We start from the raw sequence: 18,318 nt of genomic DNA, 5'->3' as shown, positions 1-18,318 counted from the left end.
TTTGGTGCACTGACAGCATCTGGAGCTGGCTCTGACTTCCTTGGCATCACCCAAACCAGAGATGAGCCCAAATCTTGATGAATGTTGTCACTGGGGAGCTGGGGAATTCTCCAAGGAGTGAATTTGTTACCTGCCACAGGATCCAGCATCCAGTTGCCCTCCAACCTCCTGTGACTCAAGGATCCTGGAGGAGCTCACGAGGACCTGAGATTGAGGTGAGGCTGGGAGTGGCTGCGTGGGTCTCAGAGCAGGATCTGGGACAATCCACAGCCTGCCAATATATAAATTGCAGCATTTTTTAATATTATTATTATAGCAATATTGATATATTGCTATAATATTTTAAAATCCCCGTACATTGATATTTTGATATTATGTCAATATTTATATTATTGAATTATTATTATTATTATTATTATTATTATTATTATTATTATTATTATTATTATTATTATTATCTATATTTTATTGTCCCTGGTCTCCAGCCACTGCATCTCCCCAGGTTCTGTGGGATTCCTCCTCCAGCTCTGATCTGCATCAGCATGAGCTGCCCCAAAGCAATGCTGGTGACCCTCATATAAATCTATATATTAAAAAAAAAAAAAAAATCCCAATTCATAAATGGACAGAACCCCAGGAAAAGGGGGAGCACTTTGGGTGCTGTTAATTTGGGTGGGTTGCCTCTGATTTTTGGGATGGGAGATGCTCCCTGCTCTGCCATGGGGACTGCTGGGATGTGCCAAGAGCAGAGCACTGAACCTGCCCCAGCCCAGGGCTGCTCCCTCCTGCACAGGCTGGAAAGCCCCAGAACAGGGCAGAAAAATGGGTGAGAAGTGGCTGTGCTCGAACAGAGCCCTCTGGATGTGTGGGGATCCTGCAGATCCCTGGGGATGGATGCTGAGCAGCAGGAGGGGCGTGTTTGGTGTCGCTATTGGACGCAAAATGAGTACGCAGGAGTTTGGTAAGTTTAAAAGAGAAAAAGAGTAAGTTTTACTTGAACATCTGGTAGTTACGGAATTCTAAAGGTGACCGTGGATTGGAGGATGGAATTACCACCTCTCCAACCACACTGGTTAAACTAACAGTTTATTAATTCTCTCCCCTCACAAAGAAGAATGCAAAACAATCATTATTTACATGAACAGTGCGTGAGAACTCCAGCAGAAATATGTAAACATAATTAGAAGGTTAAAGAAGTTTTATGAGAACTTTAAAACTTTCAAAAGAACTATAAAATGACACTTTTAAAAATCAGGGCAACAGTTTGGCACCTTCTGGATGTCACTGCATGGATTTCTTTTGGATGAGCCTCTGCAAGGTGCCAAGTGCCCCTGTTCAGAGCAGGTTTCATGATGATCTTGGTTTAAATGTTGGTGGCATTTGGTGCAGAGCTGGGGAGGGTCAGGGTCAGGTGGGGACAAGGTGTTTCCCTCACCTTGTCCTTCCTTCCCCACCAGGACACACGGGGTGCTCTGCCAGGAGCTTGGCAGGAGGCTTCAAATGGGAGACGGCCAAAAATTTCATGGATGAGGTGTCCAAGGAAGAGCCAGGCCCCAGGGATGTGATGTGTGGGTTTACCCTGTGCTGTGGAGGGCATGGAAAAAGGGATTATTTAGGGTGGCTGCGTCTTCAAAGTGATGATTTTGTCAGTAATTTTCCCTCCTCAATCTCCTGCTTTGGTTTAAACTAAAAAAGGGAGTTGGAATATTCCTCCCTGCACTTCCCAGCCCTATAAAGAACTGAAATATCTTCCTGGAGTGACCCAGGTGTGACAGGGTCTGCCATAGACCCCAGATATCCACTGGAGCAAAGCTAGGGAGAAGGAACCACTTATTCCCTGTCCCCTGAATTTTTGGGGGGATGCAGAACCCAGAGATGGACCACAAGAGAAAGCAGCAGAAATGCTGCAGCAAATCAAGGGTCAGAAATCTGAATTTTTCAGTGTATGAGCCAAAAAAGCAATTAATTGTAGCTTTTTTTTTTTTTCCCCTTTTAAATGTTCGGGGTGGATTTTGTGTTTGTTTCTGGCCCTGAGCCTTCGCAGGCACCAAAACCTGCTGGTTTTCATGGGGAGCTTGATGTGCTGAAAGCCGGTGCCATCTAGGGGACAGAGAGGAGAACAGGGACAGGGAGGAGAACACCGGAACGGTTTTCACTCCCAAAACTCCAAAATCTGCTCCAGCCTCCGGAGAGCCTCAGCCCACCCCCCTCCATCACCCGGGCACCGAGCACGGAGAGCCCCGGGCTCAGAATGGGAAGCTGGTGGGTGCAGGGCTTGACTCAAGGTCAACCAGCCCCAAATCCTATGTGGGAAGCAGAAACGATGTGGTTGTGGTTGGAAGGATCTTAAATCTCCTCTCATCCCACGGGCAGGGACACCTCCCACTAGCCCAAGTTGCTCCAAGCCCTGTCCAACCTGGCCTGGGACACTTCCAGGGCGTTGCCTTCAAGCAAAAACTTCTGCCCAAAGCCAGGCAGCAAAAAAAACTTGGCAGAAAAGGTTTTCATGGAGTGGTTTGCTCCAAGGGGACAGAGCCCTGCCAGCTCCCTCCCTGCAGGCTCAGCTCCCGCTCCCAGCTCGACGTTGGCCTTGATGTCCTGCAGTGACATTCGCTCCTCCTGCTGCTCCCCAGGGACCTGTCCTGCTCTGCTTTAGGAAAGGTTTGGCCAGGAGTGTTTGCTCTGCATCCCTGCTGGGGAGGGTCCAGAGGTGTTACAGGATCACAGAATTATCTAGGGTGGAAAAGCTCTCTAAGATCATCCAGTCCCCCAGCACTGCCAAGGCCACCACTCACCCATGTCCCCAAGTGCCACATCCACACTATTTTTAAATCTCCTCAGGGATGGGGATGCCAACACTGCCCTGGGCAGCTGTGCCAGCGCTGGACAACCCTTTCCATGAAGAAATTTTCCCAAATATCCAATCTGAACCTCCCCTGGCCCAGCCTGAGGCCGTTCCCTCTCCTTCTGTCTCTGTTCCCTGGGAGCAGAGCCCGACCCCCCCGGCTGTCCCCTCCTGTCAGGAGTTGTGCAGAGCCACAAGGTCCCCCCTGAGCCTCCTTTTCTCCAGGTTTTTCCCCAGGCACCAAAGGGGAGCTCTCGATCTGAGCCCCCAAAATTACTCTGTTATCTTACTGTACATACCTAAAACCGGACCCTTCCCAAACCTTTGGAAAAGGTGGGTGGGAGAGCAGCAGGAGGAAAAGCTGCACTTCCATCACTTGGGATAAATTATCAGCACTAAGGATAACAAATAAAATCACCAATAAAAATCTGGCAAATGGGTGAGTACAGCCTCGAGCCAGAGCTGCAGGTCTGAGGGGTTTGTGTTGAAGACTTCACCTAAATAATTTTTTTCCCATTCTTTCCTATTTCAGGCTTTTGGGGTTTTTGCCTAATTTCATCAGCCCCCCTAAAAATCCTTTTGGCACCCACCATGGGCAGCTTCAGTGTGGACAGGAGGGGCTGAAGCCAAAAATTTGCTGTCGGGGGCTTCTCTTCCACCTCCTCATCCCCAAATGTCCCCCCCAGCTCATCCCCATCTCGCCAGGGCAGTCCCAGCTGTGCAGGACATCGGGAGGAGGCTGTGGGCACATCCTGCCCTAATGGAGAAAGGAGAAACCCCCGAGAGCCCTCCCAGGTAACCAAAATGTGTAAATCTGGGTGACTAAAAGCTGCCTGTTGTCTGTGCAGACTCCAGCAGAGGGAGTGTGGCTGCACGGAACAGGGTTAAAACACTTCTCTTCAGCAAATCCACCTTCTGGAGATGAATTATTGGGATGTCTCCTTTGGATGGCGTTTTCCCCGTGACATTTCCAATTGTTCCCCACCTGCTCAAACAGCAAAATGCATTGGAAGCCTTTAAAAACAACCGAAAGGTTTCTTTTTTCTTTTTTTTTTTTTTTTTTTTTTCTATTTTAGGCAGGACCAATAAGAAAAGAAACACCCTAAAATCCTCTCTCAGAGTTTTAAATTATAGATAAATGGCTAAATTACATCCCAAGGGAGTGGGATTGGACCCCAAGGCAAGGGATTAATTTCTGGGAGATCCAACCCTCTCTTGGGTACCACGTTCCCACCACTTTATTTTTGTTTGCTGGGTGATTCTGGGGAGATGTTCCTTGATGTTCATCAGGGCTATTTCTGGGAGAGCCTCCGAGGGAAAGGAGGAGATGCCCATGGAGAGAAGGGGATGGGATTTGGGTCACTAAAACACCTCCGATTTTGTTATTCCTGATCACAGCCACGGGAGCAGCACCGTGGCATCTACAGAGAAAGTTTGGGTGCCCCAGACCGGCTCATCCCGAATTTCCCTGCAGGTAAAATCCACCCTTCGAGGTGCTCCTTAAAAGCTGAGAGTGCCAAGGGGTTCATTTTATCCATCCGGGCAGGCTCTGCCTGCTGGGAGGGAGAAATGTCAACATCTGTGCCGCAGGGAAGATGCTGGTCCTGGAAACACCGGGAGGTTCAGGACCTCGGAGTTAATGAGATTTCTCCAAATTTGCATATTAACACCTGCGCCTATTACCTCGCCATTAGACCTAATAGGGCGCTATATTAACAATTAATTGTTAATAAAGTAGCCATTTGTACAAGAAAATGGAATAATAGATCTGGGCACTGCCTTCCTGATGTGCTGGGAGGATTTTGGTCGTCCCTCCCCTCCCCTGCGGCAGGTGCAGGAAACTTTTTATTTTGTGATTTCTGCTTCCCGGCTTTGCTTGGCACGGATAATCTTCCTTGGGGTTCATCCCGCCCCCTCCAGCATCATCCCTGCTCCTCCAAACCTGTGCTGTCCTCTCAGCCAAAGGCAGAAAGCTCCGGTGAGTGCTGAGCTAAGGCACGCTGGCCATTTCCTCCCCTTAATTGCCATTAAATGCAATTAGTGCTTCCCAGCTCGCCCCAGAAGCAGTGTCTCAGCAAGGTCACCGTGGCCTGGGGCTGGAGAAATGCTGCACCAAGGGTTTTAGCCAGAAGAATAATAATTATTTTAATTATTTCTTCACATGAAAATTGGCATTTTCCCTTCTGTCCTCCCCAAAACCAACCCAAGCAAAGAATGTGCCCTCTGGCTGCTTGGTGAGTGTCCCATGAGCTGGGAGTGAGTTTCTGCCCCTCCCTCAGTGCTTTTGCTCCTCAAGTTATGAGAGCAGCTCATTTCCCTGGAAAAATGGGGGGAAACTCCCCTCTGGTGTTCCCAGACCTGCAGGAGGTCTGAAAGGGAAAATTTCAGGTTTCATCCTGCAGAAATGGGGCGGGGATGAGACAGAGTGGGGTCAATTCTGCTCCCTGGAGCTCTTGGAGGATTTTGAGGCTCTGCTGAAAGTCCTGGAAAGCCAGAGCAAAGGGCCCAGGAAGCTCCTCACCTCTAAAATCACCTTTTCTCCTTCCTTGCTCTCTGCCAGGACAGGAACTCGACCTCTGTGCATGAACCAGCTGCTTCCCAACGATGCCTCGAGGAAAAAAAAAATCCTTCCCTGTCTCTCCTTAGCGCACAGGAGCTCCTTGCCGTGGTGTTCTCCCAAAAGCAGCCCCCAGGGAAGCTGGAAAAACCTCTCCAGACTGGAAGAACCCCTCCAGGCTGGAAAAACCCCTCCAGGCTGTCCCCTACCCCGTATCCTTCCTCTAACCCCTCTCCCCGGGGTGGGAGCAGATCTGTGGCTCGGGCACAGAAATTCTCCAGGCATCTGGCCCCAGACTGCCTGAGCCGGTCCTTAGGGGGTGTTTTTCTGCTTGGCTGAATTTGTATGGCTTTGGATACTGCAGAATCCGGCGATTCCTGCTGCAGGGAGTTCTGCAGATGCCCCTTTTCCTCCTTGGAAATTCCAGGTGTATTTGGTACATCTCAGTGAGCTCCCCCTCCCCAGGCCGTGCAGGGTTTGTGCATCAGCCCCATCCCACCCTGCCTCGTCACCGCTCTGGAGGGGCCGGGAAAAAAAACCCCACCTGTCATGGGGAAAAAAAAAAATTAAAAAAAATTAAATCCCGGAGCTCCTCCAGCACGTCCTGGCCTGGCGAGGAAGCTATTTTCACCAGCCTCCCACACACGCTGCGATGCTCGAGCAGCAAAGGAGGAACCCCAGCGTTAAGCACAGCTTTAACAGCCCTGGCTCAGCTCACTGGCGCTTTCCTTGCAGATGCACCTCTTTTTTTTTTTTTTTTTTTCCCTCCCAAAAATCCCTGGGGATCGATGTCAGCTCTGCCCGGAGGTAATGCAGTGCTTGGCATCACTGAGATTTAAAGGTGTGTTTCCCAGACTCAGCCCTCCAGGATGTCCCCTGGGTGCCCGCTCAGTCCTGGGATGAGTTTCCCACCTCGCTCCCGGAGCGCTGAGCTCGGGGCAGAGCGTCGGGAATCGCTTCCCGAGCCTGCGGACAGCTCCACAGCCGCATCCCCGCACCTCTCCCCTCCGAACCGCCCCATCCCGAGGGATGCAGGATGTCCATCCCCCCGGGAAGGCAGCAGAGGGGCTGAATTCCCGAGGGAATGAGCCTTGGGAACAGCCAGTGTAGGAGACGGCTCTGCTCCTCATCTTCCTCCCCAGGAGGAGCAAACTGTGACTGAGGTCTGATGCCCTGGGTTGAAATATCAGAGTGATCCCAGCTCCAAAGTCCCCATGGAGCATTTGGTGGGGGGGGAAGTGGATGTGGATCTCTCCGTGTTCTTTCCCGGTTTTTTTTTTTTTTTTTTTTTGGTGGTCTTTTTTTTTTTTTTTTTTTAATAGTCTCTGTTTCGGTTTTCCTAGGATTAGGAAAGGCTCATCTTTGGAGATCTGCCCCTCCCTGGCTGCTTGCTGCTCCTCAGCGCGGAGCTGAATGAACACGGGACCCGCTACGAGCCAGGAGGGCTGGAAAATGCATGGAACGAGGGAAGAAACCCTCTCCTGTAAAATAATCCTTAAAAATAATAAAATAAAAAAAAATCACGGGGAACTGCGCTTTTCCCTGTGCCTGCCCTCCTTGCTGGGCTCCAGGCTGCTTCTCCTGCCTCTCAGCGCCCCGAGGCATCTCCTCAACTTCCAGCCTTTCCCTCCAGATCCTCACACGCTCCCCGCTCCCTCCCATCGCCGCAGGATCCAGCCTGGACCCCCCCGCCCCGCTCTTTGCTCCTCCCTGGGGCTCCGAGGGAGCCAGGGACCATCTGGGTCCCTGCCCGGCAGAGGCGAGGGGAGGGCGGTAGGAGGGACCGGCGAGGCGGGGAGGGGAGAAGGATGCTCCGGGGGTGGCTCTTTGCTTCCTCGCCCGCCCGGAGCTCGCAGGGGCTCGCCTGGAGGATGTCTCACCCCCTCGGCACAGGTAACTCCGGGACCCCCGCACCGCCGCAGCCGGGGGATGCTGCAAAGGGGAGGAAGGGGCCGCAATCCGGCTTGGATTGGAACAAAACTTCAAGGGGAAAATGGGGCTTGAAGCAAAACAATAACAACAACAAAAAAAAGAGGATGCGGGTTTGAGCGTGATGCTCGGAGCATCCAAGGGTGAGCCCTGCCCTGAAGTTTCCTTGTGGATGGCCGGGAAATACTTGCAGGGGTGAGATCCCGGGCGTGGGAGCGCGGCCGCGGCTCTCCGAGCCTCTCTGCTGTGCGTGGTGGTGATGCTCAGGCTCCGGGAACGAGCTGGGATGCCTGGGCTGTGCGTGGTGCCCTGGGGTGCTGCATGCCATGGATCCGCTCCCGTGGCTACTGACAGCCCGTGTGTGGCCACTGCATGCCAGGAGCGGGGATTTGCGGTCCCGGCTTTGAAGTTTGCGTGTGCAGGGGATGCAGCCGGCGGGGGCTGTGCCCACGCTGGTGCTGTGGCTCGTGTTGTCGCATCCACAGAGGAGGCTCTGCAAGGGATTAAATGTATGGATGCAGAGGAGAAGTGCAACGGCAGCAGGCACAGCTCGGCAGGGAAACACGATCCACAATCCGTTCTCTCTCCTGGAAAAGCACATGGATGACCAGGGAGGTGTTGCAGGCAGCCCGCGCTCCTTCCCAAGTGGAGAGCGGCTTCCTCCAAGCATCCCCCGGCAAAACGCGTGTCCTTAAGGAGACTTGGGAAGCGGCTTCCTGCCGAGCACGTGAGATGCAGCCGCAGCTTTGGGGAGGCAAGAGCTGAGAGGGGTGGAGGGGGGTGGTGACGGTGGGCGAGGGGATGAGGGGATATTCGATTTTCTTCGCCCTGTTTGTGACAAGATGTTCTGGTTTGTCACTGGAGGTGTCACTGCTGGGGGAGCGCTCGCGGCGAGCTCGGAGCATGCTGCTGAGGGCCAGCCCCAGGAGGTTTCTGGAGCAGCACCTTCTCTTGGTGGAGAGCGCAGAGCAGCAGCGGCCGGCTCGGGAACCGCTCCCGAATCCATTCATGACTGAGGAACCCCCCGCCCCAGCCGAGCCCGAGCTGCCGCCCTCCAACCTCACCAACGCCACCGACTGCGGCGAGGAGATCCTGCTCTATGGGGACACCGAGAAGGTCGTCATCGGGGCCGTGCTCTCCATCATCATCCTCATGACCATCGCCGGCAACGGGCTGGTCATCATCTCTGTGTGCATCGTCAAGAAGCTCCGGCAGCCCTCCAACTACCTGGTGGTGTCCCTGGCCGCCGCTGACCTGTCGGTGGCCTTCGCCGTCATGCCCTTTGTCACCATCACGGACCTGGTGGGGGGCGAGTGGCTCTTTGGGAAGGTGTTTTGCAACGTGTTCATCGCCATGGACGTGATGTGCTGCACCGCCTCCATCATGACCTTGTGCATCATCAGCGTGGACAGGTAAGGCAGGGCCGGGCTGCTACCCTGCGCTCAGGTGGGCTCTGATATTCGGGGTGTTTCGGGAGGTTGGGGGCCGCTAGAATCGTGTTCCTGGTTGGATCAGTGCTCCTGGAGGTGTTTTTTCCAGGTGATGAGGGTTTTCTGTGGGAATTCGGTGCCTCGTTCCCTATGGAAGAGCTGGGCTCAGGGTGTTTTCTCAAGTTACTTCCCTAAGTTACTTCCTTAGTCTTCCCCCTTTTGGCAGCTGCTTCACATTGTTCCTGAGGAGCAGCACCTGACCTTCTCCATGGAAGGTGCCTGGGCCATGAAACCATTCAAGAAATTAAAAAAAAAAAACCAAACCAAACCAAAACAAAACAAAACAAAAAAACCAAACCCAGATGTACTTTGGAAATCCTAGTTCCAGGGCTTCTGGAGCCAATCCTGTGGGATTCTCTGCTGCTCCCTGGACTCGTGCCTTGGTTTAAGGATGTCAGCAGCTCCCCACACCCCATCCCAAGTTCCCAAACCCCCTGGTTTAGCTCACTGAGCGCCTTTGTGAGGATTTGCTGGCTTCACCTCCCACACCTGCAGCTGGGAGGGGAAGGCTAAGCCTGCCTGGCACAGTGGCCAGGCTTGGACAAGTCAGCACCTTGGTGGCTCTAATTTTAGCAGCTGCGTCATCGGGGCCATCGCGCTGACGAGCCGGTGGCCGGGGCTGACGTGTGCTGCCTTCTGGGGGGTCGCTTTGGGCTGAGCTGGCACTGCTGGGCTGGGCTGCTTTGGGAGCAGCAGCTCAGGGAAGGGACACATTCCTCATCTGAGATGTGCCCTTTCAGCTGTGCCACCTCCCCGGTGTCACCTCTGCAGGTGTGACAGCGGGTGACAAAGCAGAAAGGACCGAGAAAATCCTGCTGCTGCTTGACATGCCCCCCCAGGGCAAGCCAGCAGTGAGTCCTGCTCCAAAGCTTCATCCCCACCAGCCACTGCTCCCCTGGGAGCTGCAGATCCACAGCCCTGGGCAGCTCAGAGCTGCTGGTAGAGAGAAAAACCCCTGCCAGGCCATAGGCAAGGTTCAGCTCTTCTGCTGAACTTGCTTTATTTTAATAATTTTCCTGTTGGGAAAAAAAAAAAAAAAAGCAAAAAAAAAGCAGGTGTGCTCAGAGCTGGCAGGAGCCTGACTCTGTGAGAGGAAAGGGATGAAATGCAGGAATGAAATGTGTCAGTGCTTTCTCCCGGTGGGTGAGGGGCAGGGAAGTGGCTACACACTAACCAGACTGGCTTTGCTCGAAAATTTCCTTTTCCTTCTCCGTTTCCTTTTCCTTCTCCTTTCTTTACCTTTTGCCTTATCTTCCCTTACCTTTCCCCCTTTTTGTCTTTTCCCCTTTTTCCTTTTTCCCTTTTCTCTTTTTCCCTTTCCCCTTTTATTTCTCCTTGGCCAAGCATGTCAACAACTCTCCCCACCCCATCCCAAGTCCCCCAAAACCCGATGCATGCAATCCTTTTCCCTTTCTTTTTCTTTTCCTTTCCTTTTTCTTTCCTCCTTCTTCCCTTCCCCTTTTTTCCTCTTCCCCTTCTCTTCCCATTTCCTTCCCCTCCTTTCCCAACCAATCAATCCCACCCCATCCCATCCCTTGGAGCAACACTTTTCCAAACACACACACAAATAGGAGAGAACTTTCCCCAAAAATCCTTGCCATGGATTCCACTCCTCCATCACGTCCCTCCCATCCAGTGTCACTGCTCTGGGGAGCAGATCCATATCCAAGGACACCGTGCAGGCACATCCTGAGTTTGATGTCACTTTGTCTTTCCTGGGAATTAGGGAGGGAAAAGCTCTGTCCCAAGAGGTTGTCAAAGAGCCTGAAGTTTCTGGCATGGGCTTGTCCCTCACGTGTTGGCACGGGAACTGCACTGTGATCAGTTCGCTCCCAGAACTTCATCCTCACCACGCCACAGGCCTGATGGGGAAGTTGAGTGGTTGCAGGGCAGTTGTCTGGAATGTATTTCCAGCATGGAAAGGAGAAAACCAGCAAGGATTGAGCAGAGGGAAGGGACTGGACCATCCCCCCATCTGTGCCCAGCCGGCTCTGGGTGGGAGGAAGGACAACCTGCAAGTGGAGGGGGCTTGTAGGGTCAAGTCTGTGCTGGGGCTTGAGGAGGGAATGGGAATTATTGGGATGTCCTCTGGTGCATATTAGAGGAGGAGGTGACTGGGGCGCTGTCCTGCTGCTTTTCCCCCTCAAGGATCCCCAGGAATGGGCTGGGAGTTGTGTGAACCATCCCAGGGCAGTGTCTCAAGCATCCTGTGCAGCATCACTGCTCCACATCCACCCAGCATGCTCAGGCAGTGCGTGGAGGTGGACTGAGGATCCAGGATCATGCCTGGATCTCCACTTCCCCCCTGAGCCTGGGGTGGACAGGATTCTTTGTTTGACTCTTGATGGAAACATCTCCAAAAGCACAATTCTCTATTTCTATGCTAATACAACCAAAAACCAAAAGCACGAGGAGAGCTGAGCTTGCGGAATCCCTGAAAAACCTGCTCCAAAAGAGATTAAATCATTATCTCAGCAAGGCATCAACCCAAAGCTCCCCTGGTGATGGGGACCAGCTCTTCCTCCTGCCCTGTGAGGAAGAAGATGAAAAGCCATGGTGTTTCTCGGAAATAAAAATATTTCCTCTGGTTCTGTCCTGAATCCAACTTGGTCAGCACTGTCAGGCCTGCTCCTGCCAAGGAGGAGACCCTGTTTTTATTGATGGCTGAAGTGTCCTCAATATTTTGCTTAGCTTAGATGGAAAAGCTACTTGGTTTGCCCAGGATGATGAGGACTATTAAAATGTAGGCTGCTGTTATTGATTATTAATGCCGAGGGCTTCCTAAAAGCCTCTCGATTGAAGCTGGTAGAACTAATCTTGTCTGAAGCAAGATTTGATTGATTTCCTTTGAAATCAAAAAAGAAAAATGCTGGAAACATCCATCTTACTCTTATATTTCCTTATGTAAAAGCCTGCCAATGTTGCAGATTTTTTAATGTCACAAACCAAAAACAAACCACCAACAAAAAAATCCCCTCTTTTGGCTGCTCAGCTTTGATGAAACTCTCCATAAAAATGCCAAGAAGCTGACAAAAGGAGCTCCCCAAAGCCCACACATCACTTCTGGCATCCCTGGTGGAGAAAAAACTCTCCATCCATTTCCCAGGCAGCTCTGCTGGGGCTCTCCCCTTTCCCTGGCAAGTATTTTCCACCCAAAATCAGATTATATGCTCCAAATTGGGGTCACCCTCAGTAAAAGGATGCCTCCCCAAAGTCAGTGGGATGAAAACTGCACAGCATTTTGCTGGATTTCCTCTCCCATGCCCTTGCTCCAAATGTTGCCCAGGCTGGGTAGATCCCTGCTCTGTGTCTGGGATGGATCCTTGGGATACACCACCAGCTCTGACTTAGGGTATGGGCAGGTGTAGCAGCTCCAGCTGCCTTCTGTTTCCACCTCTCCTTCAGCAGGATGGGGCAGGAATGGCATCACCTTGGAAATCAGGGAAGGAGCTTATTTTGGCTGCAGAGGAGGCATGGAATTGTGGTAAAACAGCGGGGTTGAGGAAACCCTAATTCTGAGCCCTAATTCTGGGCTCATTTGTCCCCCTGTGTGAGTGGAGATTCATCTTTTCCCAGGTCACCAGCTGCAGGATGGAGAAAGGGGGGACCTCGGAGAGGTTTGGGTTGTTTTTGTTATTTAATCCCTGGCATAATGATCCAACAATTGATGGGGGCCTACAGGGAAGCCACAGAGGGGCTTTTCATCAGGAAATGTAAAGACAGCACAAGGGCAGGGATGGATGGGGGATTGGGAAGGATTGTTCCCTGTGAGGGTGGGCAGGCCCTGGCACAGGGTGCCCAGGGAAGCAGTGGCTGCCCCTGGATCCCTGGCAGTGCCCAAGGCCAGTTTGGACAGGGCTTGGAGCCACCTGGGATAGTGGAAGGTGTCCCTGCCCCGGGGGTGGAACTGGATGGGATTTAAGATCCTTTCCAGCCCAACCCATTCCACGATTCCCACTGAGTGTAGAACAAACACTCTGAAATTGGCTCATCCATGGGGTTTGCTGATGCAGCCCAGCCTGGGGCAGATCTCCCACCCCACAGCCAAGGGGCTGGGATCTGCAGGATCAGGGATGTGGCAGGAATTTATCGCACCTGGCATGAGTGGCTGCTCAGCACAGCGGGGGCCCTGCAAATCCACACCAAGTGCCCGCAAATCCTGGGAATTGCCTTTTGTTACCTGATTACCCTAAACTTGATTAGCAGCAGGACACAAAGACACACACACACACACACACACACACACAGAGAAAAATGAAAAAATTTCAAAAGGAGAGAATTCAGCTCGAATTCCACCGCCTGTCAGCACCACCTCGCCTCCTGTAAACGCTGCCCTATTTTGAGGGCTCCCTGCTCGTTTCAAAATTATTACAAAGACCTCAAAACGGCCCCGTTTCCTCCTGCAGCAGCAGCTGCACGAGGCGCCCGCGGATGAAATGTGTCAGCTTTGCCTGCTTGTTAAACCTTGTCAGCGAGCGTTTTCCTCGGCTAGCGCGTAAATTCCTTGAAGTTTCAGCAAATCCCAGGCGGATCGGCTTCCAAAGAAACGCGGTAATAGCATAAGAGAGGGTGGCACGCAGCACAGCACGGGTTTATTGGCAAAGTTCGTGGCTTGGATATCCAGAGGGGTGATTTTTGGGGTGTTAATTTGGGAATTGCAAGAGCAGAGCAGGGTTTTCTCCCATCCTGGCCCCATCAAGGGCCAACATGGGGGAATGGGCTGCCCAAAGAAGCTGTGGATGCTCCATCCCTGCAAGTGTCCAAGGCTAGGTGGGATGGGCTTGGAGCCACCTGGGATAGTGGAAGGTGTCCCTGCCTGTGGCAGGGGGTTGGAAATGGATAATCTTGAAAGATTCCATCCCACCCAAACCGTGCTGGAATTCTCTGAACAGAGAGAATTTTGGTTGGTTCTTGTGACTAAGGCCAGCTCAAAAAAAGAATACAGAGGAAAATAAGGAAAGAACAACTCAGTGAATGAATTAAAAATCATTTTATCAGGGAGGCAGGGGAGAAGACTTTAGTCTCTCAATTGATTTAGCAATCAGGAGGGGAGGAGAAATTAGATTTATTTTTATATTTTATTTCCATCTTCTAATCTTGGGGGATGATCTGGAAAAGCGAAATAATCAGCTAAGAGAAAAATCTCCTAGCACACTAAGACTGACTGTCAGAGAAAAATTATGCAGCAGAGGTAAAATTCTCCACAGATATTTTCCTTTTTTTTGTTCAGCTTTTAGCAGAAAGTACTCATAGAGCTGTTCTCACTGCCCCTCTGGAGTGACACCGTTCATCCAAGAACAGTTAAGAGGTGATGAGTTCCTGCCTAAAAATTCCTGGCAGCGGGAGACTGGAATCAAAAAGGCTGTAACAGAACAGAAATCCATATGAGTGGCTCGAGGTTTTTGCTGAATTGATTGGAGCTGAGTAGCAGGCAGATGTTTTCCAGGGGGAACAGCCAACTCCCCCCCTGATTTATTGCTTTACAATTCTAATTTACCCACAGTTGACACAATTTCTTTTTCACACAAACCTCTCCAATAGAAGTCAGGATAGTTCACGTTTAGACCCCGTGGCACAACCAGGAGCTGATGGTTGGTGCAGCCTCCAGCTCCTTTCAGGCAAAATAACAAGGTAACTCCTAACCCCAGGGGTCAGGACTGGGGAATCTGTGGGTCACCAGGTGTTTCTTTTTCTCTTGAGGGAGAGCTGGACTCCATCACTTTGGCAGCTACTGGCTGAGCAAGCGAGCACATGGCTCCAGCTGCTTGGGTCATTTCTATTTGAGTTTCCAGAGCTCAACAACTTTCAGGAAGTTGTGCAGAGCCGCAAGGTCCCCCTTGAGCCTTCTCTTCTCCAGGCTGAGCCCCTTTCCCAGCTCCCTCAGCCATTCCTGCTGTTCCAGACCCTTCCCCAGCTCCATTCCTTTCCCTGGACACTCTTCAGCCCCTCAGTGGCTTTCTTGTCATGAGGGGCCCAAAATCTGTCCCCAGACGGCATTGTCCACTCTCCATCTTTGCTTGCAGGGCTCACCCAGACACATCTTTAATCTTCCCAAAGACAAGATGATTTATTTCTTGGTCTCCCAGGGCCATCTTAGCTGCAGGTTGTATTTCTTCACCCACAAATAAGAGAAGGCTGCCGTGGTTCCCACTTCCCATTAAACACTGCTAGGAGTTATGCCTTTCATCTGGAATCAGTCCTGTGGCATCACTCTGACCATCACCCCTCCCACTCCTGGGTGTCTCCTTGGGAAGAGCAACACTCTGGAGTGAGTTATCTGCCATGGCTGGAAGCTGTTGCATGTTCTCTGTGCAGAATAGTTCTGGTGGGAAAAAATAAAACTCCTAAGGCATTTTTTATTCCTGAAAATGAAACTTTTTAAAGTATTTTTATTCCCCAGGAGATCATGCAGAGTTCAGACTGGACTCAGCAGTTCAGTGACACCTTGTGTTGTGGCCACCCCATCCCTAGAAGTGTTCAAGGCCAGGCTGGTCAGGGCTTGGAGCAATCTGGCATAGCGGATGGTGTCCCTGCCCATGGCAGGGGGCTGGAATGGGATGGTTTTTAAGGTCTTTCCAACCCAAACCATTCTGTGATTCCACGCACGGGGTGATTGCAAGAAAGCAGGGAATAAATTGGGGTGTTTAGTCAAGAGACCCCGTGCCTGTGGAGATTTTCATTTGGTGAATTAATTTCTTGTCCCCTCTGAGGGCCAAAATTCTCTCACAGCTGATCAGGAGTGAAAACCACCCAACAGCACCCACTCCTAACCCCCTGACAACTCCTCCTCCCTGCAGGTACCTGGGCATCACGCGGCCGCTGACCTACCCGGTGAGGCAGAACGGGAAGCTGATGGCCAAGATGGTCTTCATCGTGTGGCTCCTGTCGGCCTCCATCACCCTCCCTCCGCTCTTCGGCTGGGCCCAGAACGTGACGGTGGAGCGGGTGTGCCTCATCAGCCAGGACTTCGGCTACACCGTCTACTCCACGGGCGTGGCCTTCTACATCCCCATGGCCGTCATGCTGGTGATGTACAGCCGCATCTACAAGGCGGCCAAGGTCAGTGCCGAGAAGCACCGCTTCATGAACTTCCCCAAGCACTACGAGGAGGAGGGCGTCTACTGCCTCGAGGCCTCCAGCCGCGCCCACCACAGCTCCCGCCGCACCAAAGCCGTGGAGGAATGCGCCACGCTCTCCAAGCTGCTCCGGCAAGACCGCAAGAACATTTCCATCTTCAAGCGGGAGCAGAAAGCCGCTAGGACCCTCGGCATCATCGTGGGGGCCTTCACGTTCTGCTGGCTGCCCTTCTTCCTGATGTCCACGGCACGGCCGTTCATCTGCGGCATCCGCTGCAGCTGCATGCCCCTGCGGCTGGAGAGGACTCTGCTCTGGCTGGGCTACACCAACTCCCTCATCAACCCCCTCATCTACGCCTTCTTCAACCGGGATTTGAGGACTACTTTCTGGAACCTGCTGCGCTGCAGGTACAGGAACATCAACAGGAGGCTCTCGGCCGCCAGCATGCACGAGGCCCTGAAAGCCACGGAGAGGCACGAGTGCATCCTGTAGTGCCTGACCCACTGGCTCCTGCCTCTCCATGCCAGGTTCCTCATTTCCCTGGCCTCCCAGGGGCTGGCAGGAACCGTCCAGCCCTTCCAGACATTGCCACTGAGGGTGGCGGCCCTTTTCCTCGCCCCGTGAGGAGCCGCGGTGTTCCTCACCCTGGGAACAAGTGGAGGGAACTTTGGGAACAGCCCTTCCTTCTCACTCTGTCCCAGGTGCGAGCAAGACCTGGGGGGTTCAAGGTCTACCAGCGACTGTGGGCCAGTCACACCACCTTTCTGTGCCTCAGTTTACCCATCTGTTATTAAAGTTTAAAAAAAAAAAAAAAAAAAAGAAAATAAATGCTCCCAGCCCCAGCCAACCAACCAAACAAACAAACAAAAAAAATCAACTCTAAAAACTTGATAAGACTGTGGCTCTCCACCTTCAAAAAGGGCTCTAAGGTCTGTGGAGGGCACACAAAATCCTGTGTAAAGATGACATTGGCTGCACTTCTCTGTGGAATCTGACAGCAGCTCCGTTGTACATCCAAGCCCTCGTGCCATCCCAGCTTATCCGAACCTTTTTCCCCGATGTAATTGCATTTCACACCCTGAGCTCACGTCCAGGTTTGCACGTCAGAGCAGAAATACCAATGACCCCGTTTCTCCCCACACTGTAGCACTGCAGCACTTGAAGGAGATGGATTTGCAGGATGATGAAACACAAACGAACACGGAGTTTCCATTATGGTTGGATAGGGAAGTTTGACGCCTCCTGCCCATCAGGGCAATGATCAGAGAGCAAAGCCAGTTGTGTTCACTGGGTTGTGCTGTAATTCATTCCTAGACAAGTGACGTGTGTTCATCATTTGTGGCTAATTGACTCCATAAAAGCACGCTTTGGTTGACAACAGAAAAAAAACATATAATTTCCCTGACAGCTTTACGGTATTTCAGTATGATGTCCAGCAAGCTTGAAAAAATACACTGAATGATGTTATCTTTTTCTTAAAAAAAAGAAAAGAAAAAAAAAAAAAGAGGTTTGGTTTCCTTATTTTGGTGTAGAATCTTTGGTCTCTCTGACTTCACGGTGTCTCTTCACATTTTTTTATTTTTTTTTTGAGGTGGTGGGACTTGCTTTCCTGCAGTTGTCTTTCCTCATGATCAGCACTGTAGTGTCAGACTTGCAGCCCCACAAACCTTTGCCCATTTGATCATAAAATCCCAGCATGGTTTTGGTTGGAAGGAACCTTAAAATTTATCTTAAAAACCATGGGCAGGGACACCTTTCACTAGCACAGGTTGCTCCAAGCCCCGTCCAACCAGGCCTTGGACAATTCCAGGGTAGTTGATGTCTGCTCCAGTTCTTGTTGAACATCTCTGGGTTATTTTTTTGTCATAGCCAGACTGCTCAGAGGCTCAGGGAAAGTTGTTTGTAGTCCTCTTTTACTCCAGATTTGCTTTATTTGGCATGAGTGGTGTAGTCCCACCTCTGGCGCCATCAGAAACTCTGATAACATCCATATCTGAGCTGGGTGTTGGATGTCCTGGCTGACTGGTGGTATGGTTTGGCTTAGCAATCATTATTTCTCCTGTGATGTGTTTTGTGCTCTCATTTGTCCTCTTCTCAGCAGACATTTCTATCCTTTCTCATTTTAGACCTGCTTTTTCTAGGGATGCCCAACGAGATTTCCAGTTTGGACTGGTGGGTGACAGCAGGGAAAGTGGCTCGAGCCCACTGCGGATGTCCTGAGGGACGCTGAGGTTGGACACTGCAATGTGCCCAGATGTTCTCCCAGCTCATGTCCTCACAGACGGAGTCAGAATCGCACAGAGGAGCAGGGGAGGTTGTAGCTGCTGTCTCCAGAGGGAGATGTTTTAAGACAGAGCAGAGATTTGAAGGAGAACCTAATCAGGAATGATCCTAAAGGATTGAACTGGAGTCCCACAGGC

At 51.7% G+C, this 18,318-nt stretch overlaps 2 protein-coding genes across 2 annotated transcripts in view; both read left to right on the top strand.

Moving 5' to 3' along the window:
• DDRGK1 (DDRGK domain containing 1) overlaps nucleotides 1–18,318 on the top strand; it is a 224,203-nt gene that overhangs the window by 93,341 nt on the left and 112,544 nt on the right. The window lies entirely within an intron of this gene.
• Nucleotides 7,182–16,722, top strand: LOC137473213 (5-hydroxytryptamine receptor 7-like). Its single transcript, XM_068189037.1, has 3 exons — nucleotides 7,182–7,295; nucleotides 8,196–8,743; nucleotides 15,619–16,722. The coding sequence occupies exons 2-3, from the start codon at nucleotides 8,235–8,237 to the stop codon at nucleotides 16,388–16,390; spliced, it is 1,281 nt and encodes a 426-aa protein (XP_068045138.1). The 5' UTR covers nucleotides 7,182–7,295; nucleotides 8,196–8,234; the 3' UTR covers nucleotides 16,391–16,722.

The sequence above is a fragment of the Anomalospiza imberbis genome, chromosome 4, assembly GCF_031753505.1.
Source record: "Anomalospiza imberbis isolate Cuckoo-Finch-1a 21T00152 chromosome 4, ASM3175350v1, whole genome shotgun sequence".
NCBI lineage: Eukaryota > Metazoa > Chordata > Aves > Passeriformes > Viduidae > Anomalospiza > Anomalospiza imberbis.
This window is presented reverse-complemented; position numbering and strand designations above follow the sequence as displayed.

Excerpts from the sequence above, each read along its gene's own strand:
- LOC137473213 (XM_068189037.1), top strand. The coding sequence starts at position 8,235 with ATGCTGCTGAGGGCCAGCCCCAGGAGGTTTCTGGAGCAGCACCTTCTC. Across the intron at positions 8,744-15,618 it reads TGCATCATCAGCGTGGACAG|GTACCTGGGCATCACGCGGC; the intron begins GTAAGGCAGGGC and ends TCCTCCCTGCAG.